Here is a 16662-nt window from a genome sequence, read left to right as displayed (position 1 = left end):
AAAACCCAACAAAAAAAAAAAAAAAAAAAAAAAAAAAAAAAAAAAGATCTTTCACAAATCAGCTTGCCCTCCAAAAGTAAGGTAAAACAAATACCTCAACACATTGCCTGTTTTTCTGTCCCTGGGGCTGACTGACTCAATGTCCTAGAACCATAAAAACATTTTTACTATACTTGACTGACATAAATAATTATTCTTTCATAAAAATATGTGAAACAATCAATTCTGGCAAATAACATGTTATAAACCACTCTGCTTTAATATTATATCCCATTGGAGTTTTGCAAGGTTTCCTCAGGTCATGAAAATAAATAAGGAAGTTTTGAAGACAAATTCTATCAAAAACGCCCTCTGAGTGTCTTAAAATACAAGTTGATATTTGCTACTAGAGGGTGGAGGTCAATTTCAAATGTCCTCATTGCAAGGAAAGCGGGGAGAGTGTGTGGTGTTTGAGCCCAGTGATTAAGCCTGGGCCTGCACAACCCAAGCCTCCTTTATAGTGATTTGCTTGCTCAGCTCATTCTTCTACTTTTAGGGTCAGAAAGAAGGAAGTACCTCATAAAACTGGTCATCAACAATGAGTCATCCCTCGGTTTAAATCTCCTGATCGCAACAGTGCCAGTGTGACTGCAGGTACTTCAGAGACAGGAAAGGCAGCTCTGCCAATTAAAAGTGCTGATAGTTTAGAAAAATTAGGTGAAATTGTGGAGTCCATGAGCTGTGTACTAAAAGATCACAACTTCCAGCTATACTTTCCTGTACCCGGAAGAAAGCAGCTGTCGTATTTCTTAAGAAATTTTTCTTTTGCAATCCACTTATGAAATTTCTTGGAGGGAAGTGAAGATCCCCAAGAAAGGACATTGGTGAGGAATTTAGCCTTATGACTGAAAAGGCCCATCATCCCCTCCAGCTGCTCTGCACAAAACAGAAACTATTGTAAGAATTTAAAGATACATTCTTCTCACTGGGGCTTTATTTGATGAGATTCAGTGAACACACTAGAAAGAACCAAAAAGCAAGCAAATTGAAAGTTAAAACCTCTTCAAAATTATTTGATACTAAACACCCAATGTCAAATTGTATAAGACATTTTAAAAAATGTGAGTGTTTTGCACACTCTCAAACATTCAACACCAAGGAATGGCTTCAGATCAGTTTCGCATTATTTCTATGTACACTGGAAGGGGAAAACAAATCCTCAAATGGAAAGAGAGAAAGTTACAGGAAGAGGAGTATAATGGGACCTTAGGTTTCGCATTCTTTCATACCAGTCATTTCTTTTTTATGAGCTGTAGCTAATTCGTGCTGTTTCGGAACACCCTCTTACCGACTTAACAGGGTAGTGTTATTGTTCTTCAGGATGCAAACTGTTTAACTGACAACTGATGGAGTCACCACGTGATGTTAAATTAAGATTTCTTCGGCACAGGGCAAATTTAATGTGGAAAGGATTATCATCAAATCTTAAGGAAAAGGCAAGGCTGTGTAAAGACTTCTGTCCTGAACTGACTTGTTTTTTTGCTCCTTGAATAAAATTGTAAAATTTAATTAGCATAGTGATTTTCAAATTGCTATGAACTGCAAAAGCTTTACGCAGTGCTTTTGTTTGCATAGAACTACTAGTGGGATGGAAGAAACCTCAATCACTCATGTCTGAAGTGTTCTTAGTTTTGTTGAGGGAGTCATGCTAGATGTTGTCAAAGTCTAGTGGTTTATAAATCACTATTAGAGAACCATTTATTGAATAACCACCTGCATCCCTAGGAATGAACAGATATTACTTGATATTTAAAGATAATTAAGCCAAAAAATCCAGTCATACTGTAGTCAAAAGGCTACCAAGAGTCACCATAATTTTACAGAAATAGAGAAGCAAAAAGAACAAATGAGCAACCTTAATTCTAGTATAAGATGAAAGATACCCTTACCCACAAGGCTATTTTTCACTCTTGCAACAATCATATATATTCTTAGTAATGGGAGAATTCATAGCTTTCAGGATGTGTTTTTTATATATACATATATATATATATACACACACACACACATATATATATGTATGTCTAGGAAGATAACTTTGTAAACACTAAGTAAAACAATTACTTTATTGGAAAAATTAGAGACACTGAGAAACTAACTGGTGCTGTCCAAAAGCTAAGATAGCTGTCTACCACCATCAACCAAAAGTACAAAGCTACTTAGAAATCATCCCATTGTTTATCATGACCTTTTCAATAATAAACAGTCAGGTCCTCAGTACTTCCTCAAACAGCAGAAGGGTAGAAGAATAAAGAGAAAATAAGTAATTACAACCATAATGGTTTTCTCTCGAAGAGTACTGAGTGATTTTCTTCTATTAGGCAATCCCATGACTTATTTTTATAAAAATAAAGAGATCTTGGTCTCTTAAGGTTTAATTCCCATATTGGTCTTGGATTTCTACATTCTCCATAGGAGTGTCTAGGTCACTTCCATCCATATGCTCTTGATCCCTAAGGAGCTGATGTGAGATGTAATCAACTACCAGAAGTGAATCCCAGGAAGACTGCCCTGTAGCCTAACTCCATGGGAATCTGCTTAGTCTAGAAGAAGAGATAATCCAACTCTACAAAGCATCTCAAATAGGTTACTCAAATATTAGTGAATTTCTCTGTATGCAAGTAAATCAATTTTGATCAAGTCAATTAGGAAATAAGTCTGATCCTTATGAAGGAGAGGAAATGGAGCTCCTCAGCCTCAGAATAGAGGGACTCTTTTTACCATGAGCTTACAGGGCTGGAAGGAAGTCACCATAAATTCCATTACATATAACATTTTTGTATCCACATATATTTAATGGTACTATAACCTCTCTCTCTCTCTCTTTCTCTCTCTTTTTTTTTTTTTTTTTTGAGACGGAGTTTTGCTCTTGTTGCCCACGCTAGAGAGCAATGGTGCAATCTCAGCTCACCACAACCTCTGCCTCCTGGGTTCAAGCAATTCTCCCGCCTCAGCCTCCCGAGTAGCTGGGATTACAGGCATGTGCCACCACACCCGGCTAATTTTTTAGTAGAGACGGGGTTTCTCCATGTTGGTCAGGCTGGTCTCGAACTCCCAACCTCAGGTGATTCACCTGCCTCGGCCTCCCAAAGTGTTGGGATTACAGACATGAGCCACGGTGCCAGGCCATAACCTCTCTTTTTTAAGCAAAGTAAGATCAATAGTGAAACCTAAGCAAGAGGCAGTTCAAGAAGGTAAATAAAAGATTTGTACTATCAGATGAGACTCTGAAGGAACAATTTTTGAGACACGAGGAACAAGAAAATATCAAGGAATAATAAACATTTTGTAAAACCCAGGCAAGGTTAACCTCAAATTTGGCTCCGATTCCATGGCGAATAAGCCTGTACACATGACCCTTGAGTCACACCTGATTTGAGAATAAAAGAGGGTACCATCTTGACAAAAAGTAACACTAAGGAAGTTGTTTCTAAGAAGCACTAGGGAAAAGACTCTGCAATTACCAGTTTTTATAAACAGCATCATTTATATCCCTTGTGGGATTGCTATGGGCCTTCTAAAAATACATCTATGCAAATTACGTTTCCCAAAGCATTATACCACATAATAAAATGCTATTATTTGAGGAAAAAAGGGGAAGTGATCCAATAGTAAACAGATAATGCAGCATACCAAGTATTATATTTTTTAAAAAGTTCACTATAATTAAAACTATCATTTTTCTTTTAAAAGCAAATAATGTTAAAACATGCCCCCAAATTATATTTTCTACAATTGGGACTTGAAATGGCCATCTTGTTACTACTGGGACATTAAAATTGACCCTAGATTTTTATGTTCAAAGTTAGCTGCCTTATCCCAGTTGAACACTACTGAGGCGGAGAAGGGTGCTGCCTCCCTGTCTACGCCAAGGGCACTCTTTCCTTCCCATTTAGCTGTGACTCCTGGAGCAGTCTTCCCGGGCGGCTTCTACAAGGGTGTGCACCCTCCACTGGCCACCACTCAGAGGCCCTCAAATGGCAAGCCTCTGCACTCTCCTGCCAGCCTGTGAGTGAATACAGTTAGAGGTGTTGAACAGGGTGCCTGATTTCAGAAATTCTGAGATTTTGGAACTTGCAGTACTCGTTCACATCCTCTTGTAGACAGAAACCTCACAAGGATCAAGATGACACTCTTTGCTGTAAGCAAACATTACAAAGTTGGTAAAGAATGCAGACAAGCGTAGGTCATTGAAAACTGTACACCTCTGGCTTAAATATTTAGAAGTTCATACCACATTATAATCACAGCTTGCTAGCGTACGACTTCCTCTACCTAAAACAAATGGAGCAAAGAAGCGGTCCTGGCTAGTCATGTGTGGAGGGGGGCAAAAAAGATGTCTGAGCCTGTTAGGCATGCCAGCCAGAAGAATGATGGCATGTCAGCAGCAGACCTTTCCCAAGTGCTCTACAAGACCTGGCCTCCTGTCCCTGCCTCATGCCAGGCCGCTTTCCCCTTTTGCTCTGTGTACTCCTGGCCCAATGACCTGGCTCCAATGTACTGAGCTCCTTCTTGCCTCACTGCCTTCAAATAAACCATTTCCCCTTCCTGGAAAGCTCTTCCTACCTCCCTTCCTGGGTATGCACCCTTCTCACTTCAGCGTAAAAGTCAATTTTCTAGTGATGACTTCTCTGAGTAGATCCCATCCCTCTCCCCCAGGCACAAAACAGGTTAGAAGCTTTACTAGTTCACAAATGTAATGAACCATTATTTTTAAAACGTAAGTCTTCCCTCGTAAGCTCCATGAAGACAGGGCAGTAAGTTTCTATCTTCTTTTGGTGTATTCCTAGAATCTAGGTCAGTGCCTGGCACTCAACAAACATTTGTTAAAAGAAAATGAAATATTATAATTAATATATCTTTAACCCTTCAACACATTTCAAGATAGTTATTATGGGTCATATTCTATAATTTACTCAAATTTGCACAGCTAGTAGGAGACGGGAGGACACAGACTTAAAGGACTTTCAGACTCTGAAGCCAAAGCTCCAACATCAAATTAGTTCATCAAATTAGCGCATGCCCCCCCAAGGGGCAAACGAACAGCTCTACCTCTTCAACAGAATTTCATGATGAGAAGAATTAAGATGAAAACTATTGACATTCTCTCTCAACACAAAATTGATTTATTTATACTGATTTCCTGCTGATGGGGAAAAAAAGTAGCTCACAATTACTTATGCACGTGGACTGAGTGGTTTAAGTGCCTTCTTGAGTGTAAATAAAAGAGATGTGAAGTATAAAGACACTTACCATAATTCCAGTAAGTAAGCAGACTCCTTTTCCACAGTATGTGTTAGGTACCATGTCACCATAACCAATGGAGAGAAAAGTTATTGATATCAACCACATCGCTCCAAGGAAGTTGCTAGTAACATCCTGTTGATCATGGTACCTGAAAAACAGCAAACAAAGCCAGTCCTTTATAATGAATCTCTAATATGATAGTTAAGAGTGGTTTGGTTCAATTCAATGAATTTACTGTATCTTCTACAAACTGCTATATTTAGAAGTTTTCAAAGCTTGTGAATATAAATAAAATTGAGCTTCCATCTAAGCAATCCACAACATCAGAAACTGCCTCAACTTTATAAATCATCTGAAAGAGACTGGAAAATATGAAACAGATTTCCTCACTGGTGTAAGACGATACAGGCACATTTATCTTGTAGACTCCTCCGGCCTCTGCCCATGTCTCGTCACTCTTTGCCCAGCTGATGTGCCAGACTTAGGAGACAATATGCAGCTGCCCAATCTCACTCCACTTCTTTGTAAGCAAAATGAATCATGCTTTGCTTGGACTGTCCTTTGCTACCTTGATTTCCTGAAGATGGGCTAACTCCTCTTCATCTTTCAAAGTAAGTTCAAGTGGAAGCCTTTTCTGTCTTCTCTTCCCCTCAGTGCCTCCCCTGTGCTCCCTGAGTATCGTGCACATCCCCAGATCACAGGACCATATTATAATAGGTCAATCTACCTGGATGTCCTTCATCCTTGAACACAGAAACTGTACTTCTGATCACAGAGTTCCTGCCCATAACCAGAGCTTAATAGAAGCTGTCTTACCAGTTACACACAAAGAACTTATAGTGGAAAAGAGGGAGAGGGATACAAAGTATCCTAATCATTCTTTGAGGTGTCAAATTTTACTGGTAAGGAAGAAAGCTTTTATATCAGAAACAGGTATCCTATCACATTTTGGCTGAATTAACAGTACTAAACAGTAACCCTCTGTGCCCATGATCTGGATACTGGTTTCATACAACAGCATGTATGCATACGACAGCAAGGCCATGAGAGTTGTCACCCTAGAAGAATTTGCTCTGGATGCACATTCTGTGTGGTCATGGGGCAGAGAGGCCCTGCTCTGATTTCTATGACAGTCAGGCTCCAGACTCTGGTAACTAGAGGACTTCCTTGCTTTTCATCCACCACTGGAAAAGACCACCACTCCTTCCCATCTCTCAGGTAACACTCGGAGGACTTTCCTTTCCTCATTTCTTGTTCTGCAAAATATACTGGTAATTGTGCTGTACTCATCATCTCCTGCTTCGCTCACTCACTCCTGCCTTTCAACTCAATTCCCCATCTGTGTCTGTGCTGCCAGGGCTGTGGTGGCAAGGAGGCTGCTCCTAGCCACAGTCCCAGGATTACCAGAGCCCCAGGATTAACCCTATATGCAACCTACACTGGGCCATGACATTATCTATGCTTTTTTCTTTTCTTTCTTTTTTTTTTTTTTTTCCTGTCCCTCATCCCATGCCAAGCTTCCTGCTTCAAAAATTTAAAAAATGCAGATTTATCTTATATCACAGGGTATAAGCTTTTCGGCACAATATCAGTAGATCTTACACTCTATCTTTGGACATACAAGAGACCTATTCTTATCACGTCTGTCCCTTTGCCCTCTTCCAAAGAAGACAGAAGCTGAGAAATTCTGTTTCCTGCTACTGTGGACTAAGGAAAGAGGCTCCGGGCTAGAGTGAGTGGAACCCCATAGAAAGGGCAATCACTGATCTCCTGGAATCAAACGAAAGGGCATGTGAACAGGCAGCCAGCCTGGTTAGGAGCATCCTGCAAGTTTCTGGTGGCAGAGGTGCAGAAATCACCACTGTTTCTCACCCCCAAACAGCCTCCATGACCTAGCTGTAGAGTCCCCTTTCCCCAGAAGGTCTTGGTGTAGAGACTGTCATTGTCAAAAGGAAAGTAAAATGTATTCCTAGCATTCCAGGAAGACGGCTGACTGCATTTCCCCTAGAATCTTTGTTATCTTTGTTACATACCTAGGAAGATGCTATGTGATCAGTGCTATGCTCAGCCACAAGATGAGCTAAGCAGGATTCTATGGACTGCTCTGGGAGCCTGCTATGCATATGTAACAGAGCTTCAATGGGAGGACGGAGTTTGCCTTTCAAAATAAAACCCGAGAAATCAGCTCTGGATTATAACCTATTAATAATATTGGGGCTCTCTAGTAAGTATTCCTCACCAAGCAATTTCCTAAAACAGGAAATATATTACCCTGTCGTAAGTATGGGCTGTAAAGAGAGTGGAGGCAAAATAGTTCACTTCCTATTCAATTTTTAATTGTGAGATAAAGCTGCTTCTTAGCATGATTCATACACAGATGTGATACACTTAAGAGTTAATGGCTCTGGTTCCCTGACGCATATGTATGTATATACCATACTTACTGAGTGTTCACTATGTGCTCAGAGCTTAACTTGCATTTTCTCATTTGACATATGTTTTAATGCATGGACAATCTTTGGCAAAACAGTTATATTATTGACCTTCTCTGTATCAGCAAAGTGTCCTTAGATACTTAGTTTCTAGACACTTAGAAAATGTGCCTGGGTCCCAGTGAAATCCTCAAGTTATTTTTTCACTGCTACAGTGAGTGACCAGAACACTGTTATTAATATCTAGCGAGGCTGGCCAGGCACGGTGGCTCATGCCTGGAATCACACCACTTTCGGAGGCCAAGGTGGGTGGATCTCCTAAGTTCAGGAGTTCAGGACCAGCTTGGGCCAACATAGGTAAATCCCATCTCTAATAAAAATACAAAAATTAGCCAGGTGTGGTAGTGTGCGCCTGTAGTCCCAGCTACTTGGGAGGCTGAGGCAGGGGAATCACTTGAACCTGGGACGCAGAGGTTGCAGTGAGCCAAGATTGCACTGCCACTGCACTGTAGCCTGGGTGACAGAGCGAGACTCCTTGTCAGAAAACAAAAACAAACAAAAACCTACCTAGGCGTGGTTTTCATAGAGCAGCTAACTATGAAGAGAAGTAGGAGATTTCATCTGACAAACAAAGCTTTCTAGGGGGTACCTTCATGGCCGTTGCTGCAGGGAAATTTCAACTTTGGCACGGGTGTGAAAGTCTTTCTAATTTCTTCCTCCTGTAGCCCTTTTTATTAAAAATGTTTTTCAGAGTTGGGGGCAGTAAATGACTAAAAACTACAATGTAAAGCATCCACTGGAACATTTAGGCAAGCTAACTCTTTAGACACCTTTAATAAATGCTCAAATCTTATATATACAAATTTCTTCCATCCTTATTGGCCAAATACTCTCAAGAAATATATCATTAAATCACTCAGTGAATATTTACTATATGCTGTGTGCATTACACTGCATCAGAGACTGTCATCCTGCACTGAAGGGCTTTACATAGAAACAAGCATCTTTCTAGGAGTTGGCATTTTAGGGTTTGGGATTCAATGATAAGTCATCCTTTTTGCTTACAAAATAATAAACCTGCCCTAAAAAATAGCTCAGAATAGAAAAATAACACCTCATACTAATGTTTATGTTACACTCAGACATACATGATTATGAATATTCAAGATGAGGTAATCAGGAACCAAATTAGATACTATAAGAATAATCTCCTATTTTGTTTTTCAGCAACTCAGAAACAAATATTAGACTTTTCACAGGATATTATAATTTAGAACATTCCCAGGTTTTTAATCTATGACAGATTCACACCATTGTGAATGATTAATATATACAATGTTTAAAAATATTCAAAAGATTTTTTACAGAAGTTCACTTCACAGACTTAGACAATTCCAAACTTCTTCTCTACAAGAACTATTCTGAGAAAGGCATGAAGAAATGACTTGTACAAATTTCAAGTTTTGATCAACATGAATGCTGATTTAATAAAAACACATTCAATAAGATTAAAATTAGTGCAAGGAATGCCCGATAATCCCAAGCTTTTAAAATGAGGACTTTGGAGTTTTGGCATGAACTGCATGCTTCAGAGACAAAGATTGTAAGATCAGCTTTTAATGTTTTAAAAGAAGCAAAATGTTCCTTTTCTTAGTTTCTATTCCAATTCATTTCTTCGTTCATTGCTGACTGAGGGTCTCACACTCTGTCTTAGATTACAAATATGACAGCTTTCTATAACGTTTGTGAGAGTTCACAGGAGTTATCTTTCCCAGGGAATCAGTGCCTTCTTCCCCAGGAGAGTGGCGGCCTCTGGCCTGCGCTCCTGCCTAGCCTCAGCACCCACACACTAATGGCCGGCAGTTATGCTGTTCTCTTTTACAGCTCTCTTTCTCTGCAGGTGTGTTTCCTTCTGCTGGGAAACACGTTCCCCCTTCTCTCTAACCCTCGTTTGTACTTTGATGATCTGTCTGTGGGTCCCCTTCTCCAGACTCCCTGTAGCTTTTGGTCAGCATGATACTCCAAGCCTGGTTCCCTCACTGTATCCCAGGAACATCTTGTAGATATCTCTAGCACCATTCGATGTTACTTTGGGTCATAAGACAGGTAATGTGGAATTTGCTCATCTAACATGCCCTTAGAATAGAAATTATGAAGAATTGGAAGACAAAGACTATGCCTTATTCATCGTGGTATAGTCACAGATGCTTACAAAAATATAGCAGGGAATTAATATTCGAAGTAATTAGTGTGACAAAGGGAAACATGTCCTCAACTTGACTTGCCCTAGGCCACAGGCTTGATTTTTAGGATCATATACATAGACATTCAAAAAGTGGATAAAAATAATTCTTGCTCATCAGTGAACATAAATTGGATTTGTCATATTACGTTCCAAGATCTGTGTGCAACTTATAAGGTATTTTTATACCTGTAAAAATAATTCAGTCATGGAGGTTAACAGCTAACCAACTGTGTTCATTAATCCTTTTCTATTAAACTTACAAGTAATACTAAAAATGGCAAAAATATCTCATCTCAAATGTCAGCTCTGGTCTCAAATGTCAACCTTAGTTAGTGAGAAGTATTATGGAGATATAAATGCATGTGATCAATCCACCATCAGTTCTCTTTCTGGAATCCACCTGTCTCCTGAAATACCATTAAAGTGACAGCAATGCATTTTTTTTAAAGGTGTAAACCAACAAGAACAAAGGGAAATGAAAGGAGACATCAGAGAAGAAGAAACACATTCTTATATGAATTAGTGTGTATCCTGCTTTCAGCCAAGATGGAGCAATAGAGAACTAGATTATTTATACTCTCTCCTGAAACAACTAAAAAAGCAGATAAATATTTGGTACAACGGTTGTCAAGAAATTGGTTATCTAGCAACAAAGGACAGTGATTCTTGAGATGGAAAACAAGTAAACTGAAAAATACAATTGCCCCCACTTTAATGACTAAAGAGAATCTCCTAGGTGCAGCTCAGGGAAGGAAACCTGGCACTGCCTGGAGCGCTCCCTCTGTTGAAGGACAGAGCTGGAAATCCAGGGAGGTCAAGAATTCAAAAGGCAAAAATCAAGAAGGAGAGACCTGTACAGAGACACATGCAGAGAACTTCAAAGGGTTCTGCTTGGTTATTCAGCTGAAAACTCATCTATGTGAAGTGATGCAGTATCGCTTCAAGATAGACTGCGGTAAAAGATACACTATCAGGTGAAGAAAGATTGTGCTAACATAGGTATAGTATGCCTAAGTGTGTAAGTGCAGTCATACCTGGGGGGATATTGCAGGTTCAGATGCAGATCACTGCAATCATGCAAATATTTCAATAAAGCAAGTCACACAAATTTGTTTCCGTTTCTAAAAATGTTATGTCTATACTGTAGTTCTGTTAAGTGTATTATAGCATGATGTTTTAAAAAACAATGTATATACCTTAATTGAAGAGTACTGTATTGCTCAAAAATTCTAAGGATTGAAGTCTTCAATGAGTCATAATCTTTGTGCTGGTGGAGGGTCTTGCCTCAACGTTGATGGCTGCTGACTGATCAGGGTGGTGCTTGCTGAAGGTTGAGATGGCTGTCGCAATTTCTTAAAATAACACAGCAATGATCTTTGCCACATCAATAGACTCTTTCAGGAAAGATTTATCTATAGCATATAATGCTATCAAATAGCATTTTACCCACAGTAGAACTTCCTTCAAAATTGGAATCAATCCTCCCAAACCCTGACACAGCTTTATCAACTAAGTTTATCTTATTTTCTAAAGCCTTTGTTGTCATTTCAACAATGTTCACAACATCTTCTCCAGTAGTAGATTTCATCTCAAGAAACAGTTTATTTGCTGATCCATAAGAAGCAAAGCAAACTCCCCATACATTTGAGTTGATCATGAGATTGCAGCAATTCAATCACTTCTTCAGGCTCTACTTCTATTAATATTTCTAGTTCTCTTGCTATTTCCATTATTCTGTTTCCATTATTTCTGTTGAAATGTGACTCCTTTCAAGTTATCCAGGAGGTTTAGAATCAACTTCTTCCAAACCCCTGTTAATGTTACTATTTTGACCTCCGTCCCTGAATCACAGATGTTCTTAATGGCATGTAGAGTCCCTGAATCACAGATGTTCTTAATGGCATGTAGAATAAGTGAATCCTTTCCAGAAGGTTTTCAATTTACTCTGCCTTGCTCCATCAGCTATAGCCTTACAAAATGTATTTTTGAAATATGACTTGAAAGTCATAATTACTCTTTGATCTGTGTGCTGCAGAATAGATGTTGTGTTAGCAGACATGAAAACAACACTAATCTTGTACATCTCCATCAGAGTTCTTGGGTGACCAGGTGCATTGTCAGTGATCAGTAATAATTTGAGAGAAGTTTTTTTTTTTATTTTATTTTTTATTTTTTTTGAGCAACAGGTCTCAAAAGTGGCTTAAAATATTCAGTAAATGATGCTATAAACAGATGTGCTGTCATCCAGGCTTTGTTGTTCCATTTACAGGGCACAGGCAAAGTAGATTTAGTATAATTCTTAAGGGCCCTAGGATTTTCAGCATGGTAAATAAGCAGTGGCTTCAACTTAAGAGTCACTAGTAGCATTAGTACCTAACAAGACAGTTCATGTGTCCTTTGAAGCCAGGCATTAACTTCTCCACTCTAGCTGTGGAATTCCTAGATGACATATTTTTCCAATAGAAGCCTGTTTCATCTACACTGAAAATCTATTGTTTATTGTAGCCACCTTCAACAATGATCTTAGCTAGATCTTCTGGACACCTTGCTGTCGCCACATCGGCACTTCCTGTTTCACCTTGCTTTTGTTATAAAGATGGTTTCTTTCCTTAAACCTAATGAACCAACCTCTGCTAGCTTCAAGCTTTTCTTCTGCAGCTTCTTCACCTCTCTCAGCCTTCAAGGAATTGAAGAGAGTTAGGACCTTGTCTGGATTAGGCTTTGATGTGAGGAAATGTTGCAACTGGTTTGATCTTCTATCCAGACTACTCAAACTTTCTCCATAACCGCATTAAAGCTGTTTCGTTTGCTATTATTCATGTGTTCACTGGAGTAGCACTTTTATTTTCCTTTGCATTCACAACCTGGATAAATGTTTGGTATAAGAAGCCTAGCGTTCAGCTTATCCCAGCTTTTGAAATGCCTTCCTCATTAAGCTTAATTATGTCTAGCTTTTGATTGAAAGTGAGAGAGATGCAATCCTTCCCGTCACGTGAACACTTGGACACCATTGTAGGTCTAGTTGACCTCATTTCAGTGTCATTGTGTTTCAGGGAATAGGAAAGCCAGAGAAAGGTGAGAGAGATGGGGGAACAGCTAGTTGGTGAAGCAGTCAACACACACAACATTTATCAATTAGGTTTGCCTTCCTTTATGGGCTTGGTTCATGGAACCCCAAGATAATTACAATTGTAATATCAAAGATCCCTGATCATAAATCACCATAAGAGGTATAATAATAATGAAAAAGTTTGAAAAACTACAAGAATTACCAAAATGTGACACAAAGACACCAAGTGAGCAGGTGCTATGGAAAACATGATGCTGATCGACTTGCTCGATGCAGCATTGACACTGTCCTTCAGTTTGTAAAAAATGCAATATCTATGAAACACAATAAAGTGAAGCACAATAAAATGAGGTAAGACTGTGTGCTATAAACCCCAAAGGAACCACTGAAATAACACACTGAAAAAGAATAGCTGAAAACTCAATAAAGGATAGAAAATTGAATATTTAAAAAATCCCAAGAGAGCCAGAAATAAAGAGAAAAAAAGGACAGAGATGGAGAAAATAGGAAACAAATAGCAAGAGGAGAGATTTACATAAGCCTATCTGCAACCACATTAAATATAAATGGTCTGTGTACCCCCAATTTGAAGGCACAAATTGTCACAGAACCCATGGAAGTGTCACAACTTGGAGAAACCAAGTACCACAAAATGCGTGGATAAAGTCTGAAGCTAAAAAGAGGGGAACTGATTAAGCCTAAGTATAGAGAATGATGAACACTCATGTGCCTGCCCTGTCTGGTACCAACAGGCACCTCACAGGAGATAGGTTCATTCTCTGGGGACAGACTGGATACTCAGAGACTCAGGGCCTAGCCAAGGGCAGAAGAAGTGTTTGGGGCCTGAAGTTCAAGTCTCTAAGCTGAACAATAGCATTTCTAGTCTCTCTCCTTCACTTCCCATACCTGACCCTAATATTAGGATGTGATACTACAGAGAAAGAATATTTTTCCCTGGAGAAACAGGACTTCTCAGAAAATACATTAATGTATTAATATCAAGAATTCCTAGGCCAGGCGCGGTGGCTCAAGCCTGTAATCCCAGCACTTTGGGAGGCCGAGACGGGCGGATCACGAGGTCAGGAGATCGAGACCATCCTGGCTAACACGGTGAAACCCCGTCTCTACTAAAAAATACAAAAAACTAGCCGGGCGCGGTGGCGGGCGCCTGCAGTCCCAGCTACTCGGGAGGCTGAGGCAGGAGAATGGCATGAACCCGGGAGGCGGAGCTTGCAGTGAGCTGAGATCCGGCCACTGCACTCCAGCCTGGGCGACAGAGCGAGACTCCGTCTCAAAAAAAAAAAAAAAAAAAAAAAAAGAATTCCTTAATGAAAAACTTAGCTGTCACCCCACAGTGATTGTCATCAAACAGCCCTTACCGAGCTTCCAACTGGCTTCCAACTGCCACTCTTAATACAAAAGAATGGCAAATGATCAGCACACACTTGAATCTGGTTTCTATAGAAAAGATACAAAAAGGAGGGAGGAAGAAAGAAAAACAGAAAGGGAAGGGAAGAAACAGAACAAACCTGAGATGATGTAGAGTGATGAGGGGACAGGACTCCTGAACTATGTAAATTATACTACAAAAAAGCTAAATAAAAACCTTACTGTGCAGCCATAAAAAAGAATGAGTTCATGTCCTTTGCAGGGACATGAAGCTGGAAACCATCGTTCTCAGCAAACTAACACAGGAACAGAAAACCAAACACCACATGTTCTTACTTATAAGTGGGAGTTGAACAATGAGAACACATGGACATGGGTTGGGGGCTGGTGAGAAAGGAGGGGGAGGGCATTAGGACAAATACCTAATGCATGTGGGGCATAAAACCTAGATGATGGGTTGACAGGTGCAGCAAACCACCATGGCACATGTATACCTACGTAACAAACCTACACGTTCAGCACGTGTATCACAGGAACTGAAAGTTAAAAAAAAAAATTGCATTGATAGGAAAAGGAAAAGAGGAATGCAACTATACAACTTCAAGTTATAATGAAAAAGTAACCATAATACAGTTAGATGTAAGTTGACAGAAATTTCCCGGAAAGTAGAACAAAAAGACAAAAAGAGAAGGAAAGAGGAGAACAAAAAGGATACATTCTTAGAGAATTAAAATAGAGGTTCCAACAACTGTCTTTCCAGAAGGATAATATGGGCAGTGGAAGAAAAGAAATAAAAATGTTCTTCTATTTCTTTGACAGGAAAACTGGAAGGTACGCATCTATCTCTAAAGGGAAGATTCTACTGAGAATATGTGTATGAAATAAGAAATGACCTAAGTCAAAGAAGATCACTGTAAATTTTAAAATACCAGGAATAAAGAGAAGATCTTAAAAAGTTTCTAAGAGGAGAAAAATAGACTGAGCTAAACATTCAAATGCTTGCCTCTAACATTATTTGTTTCAAGTAGTGTGTATGCGTGTTGGGAGGAAAACAGGTAGGCAACGCATCTCTCCTTGTTTTGTAGAGGGGAGTGATGAAAAATCTGGGAGTAGGAACTGAGCAGGCATAGATCAGGCCCCCTCTGTCTTTGGCTTGCCTGCAAAGCAGGTGTATGGGGTTTTCCATGTGGTAAGCTCACTGCGGACACAGAGTGACTCCCTCAATGTGAGGGTATACCTATGACTTTTTTCAAATTCAGTGGTAAGTCAGCAGAACATTAGAAAGCCCATGTTGCTGTAGGGCAAGTGGTGGTGTCCAAATCTGTTTAATTTCAGTAACAAAGCTGATATTTCCATGTCCACCAGCTGCTGGCTCAGAGAAGTGAAAGGAGTATGATAAATGGTCTCCTTCCAAATTGCAACTATGTGCAGGTAGTTTTGATTTAAAGTAAGGGCAAATAACGTAAGCGCTTCAATTAATTAGAACATATAAGCATAAAAAGGAATTCAAAGTAGGTACATATCTAAGTGCAAAAGGAAAAGAGCTGAATGCCAATGGCTCAGAAAGAAGAGCTAACATGTATCTCTTACTTGTTGCTGATATTCATGCATAGCTATTCACTGTAGCTGCATATTCACCCATGGCTGCATATTGAAGTCACCTGGGAAGGGTTAAAAGGAATCCTGTGCAAAGCCCCATCCATAAACAATGAAGCCGAGGTCACCGGGGGTGAAGCCATGGCACAGGGATTTTTTAAAAGCTCCCCAGATGATTTTAATGTGTTATCTAGTCTGAGAACCATCAATTAGCTTTATTTCAGGAGGAGTTTCTCATTCAATAACATGGTGAACATCTATCTACACGTAAAGAAACTTTTGGAGGTACTGAGAATATGTAAATGAGTAAAAATAGTAAGTGTTCATGAGAAGCTTAAAATTTAGTAAGGGAGAAAACTGGTTGCAAAGGAATAAGGTAATATGCAAGCTGTAATAAATGCGAACACCAGATGTAAAGGCCTATCAAGAAAAAATATATGTAACAGATTGAAAATGATGACATGAGTGTCTAATCATGTTCCAACACTGACACCTAAAATTACAGTTCTAAATTCAAATAAAATGTAAAATCCAATAAGCCCAAACACTTTAATAAAACCCTCCCTAAGTGAGGGTGCTCTGAAGTATAAATGCTGTAGTTTTATGTATGAAACTACTCTCTCTGGAACTAATTTATAGAACAT

General features: G+C 39.4%; 1 protein-coding gene across 5 annotated transcripts in view; it reads right to left on the bottom strand.

Moving 5' to 3' along the window:
• Positions 1-16662, bottom strand: part of KCNN2 (potassium calcium-activated channel subfamily N member 2) — a 146973-nt gene that overhangs the window by 25527 nt on the left and 104784 nt on the right. For all 5 annotated transcript variants that reach the window (XM_025388225.1, XM_025388227.1, XM_025388228.1 and 2 more), the window contains one exon: positions 5293-5434. In XM_025388225.1, the coding sequence (XP_025244010.1) occupies positions 5293-5434 (142 nt within the window). The remainder of the gene's footprint in view (positions 1-5292; positions 5435-16662) is intronic.

The sequence above is a fragment of the Theropithecus gelada genome, chromosome 6 (genome assembly GCF_003255815.1).
Source record: "Theropithecus gelada isolate Dixy chromosome 6, Tgel_1.0, whole genome shotgun sequence".
Taxonomy (NCBI): Eukaryota; Metazoa; Chordata; class Mammalia; order Primates; family Cercopithecidae; genus Theropithecus; species Theropithecus gelada.
The sequence above is the reverse complement of the archived record's forward strand: the minus strand, read 5'-3'. Positions and strand labels throughout refer to the sequence as shown.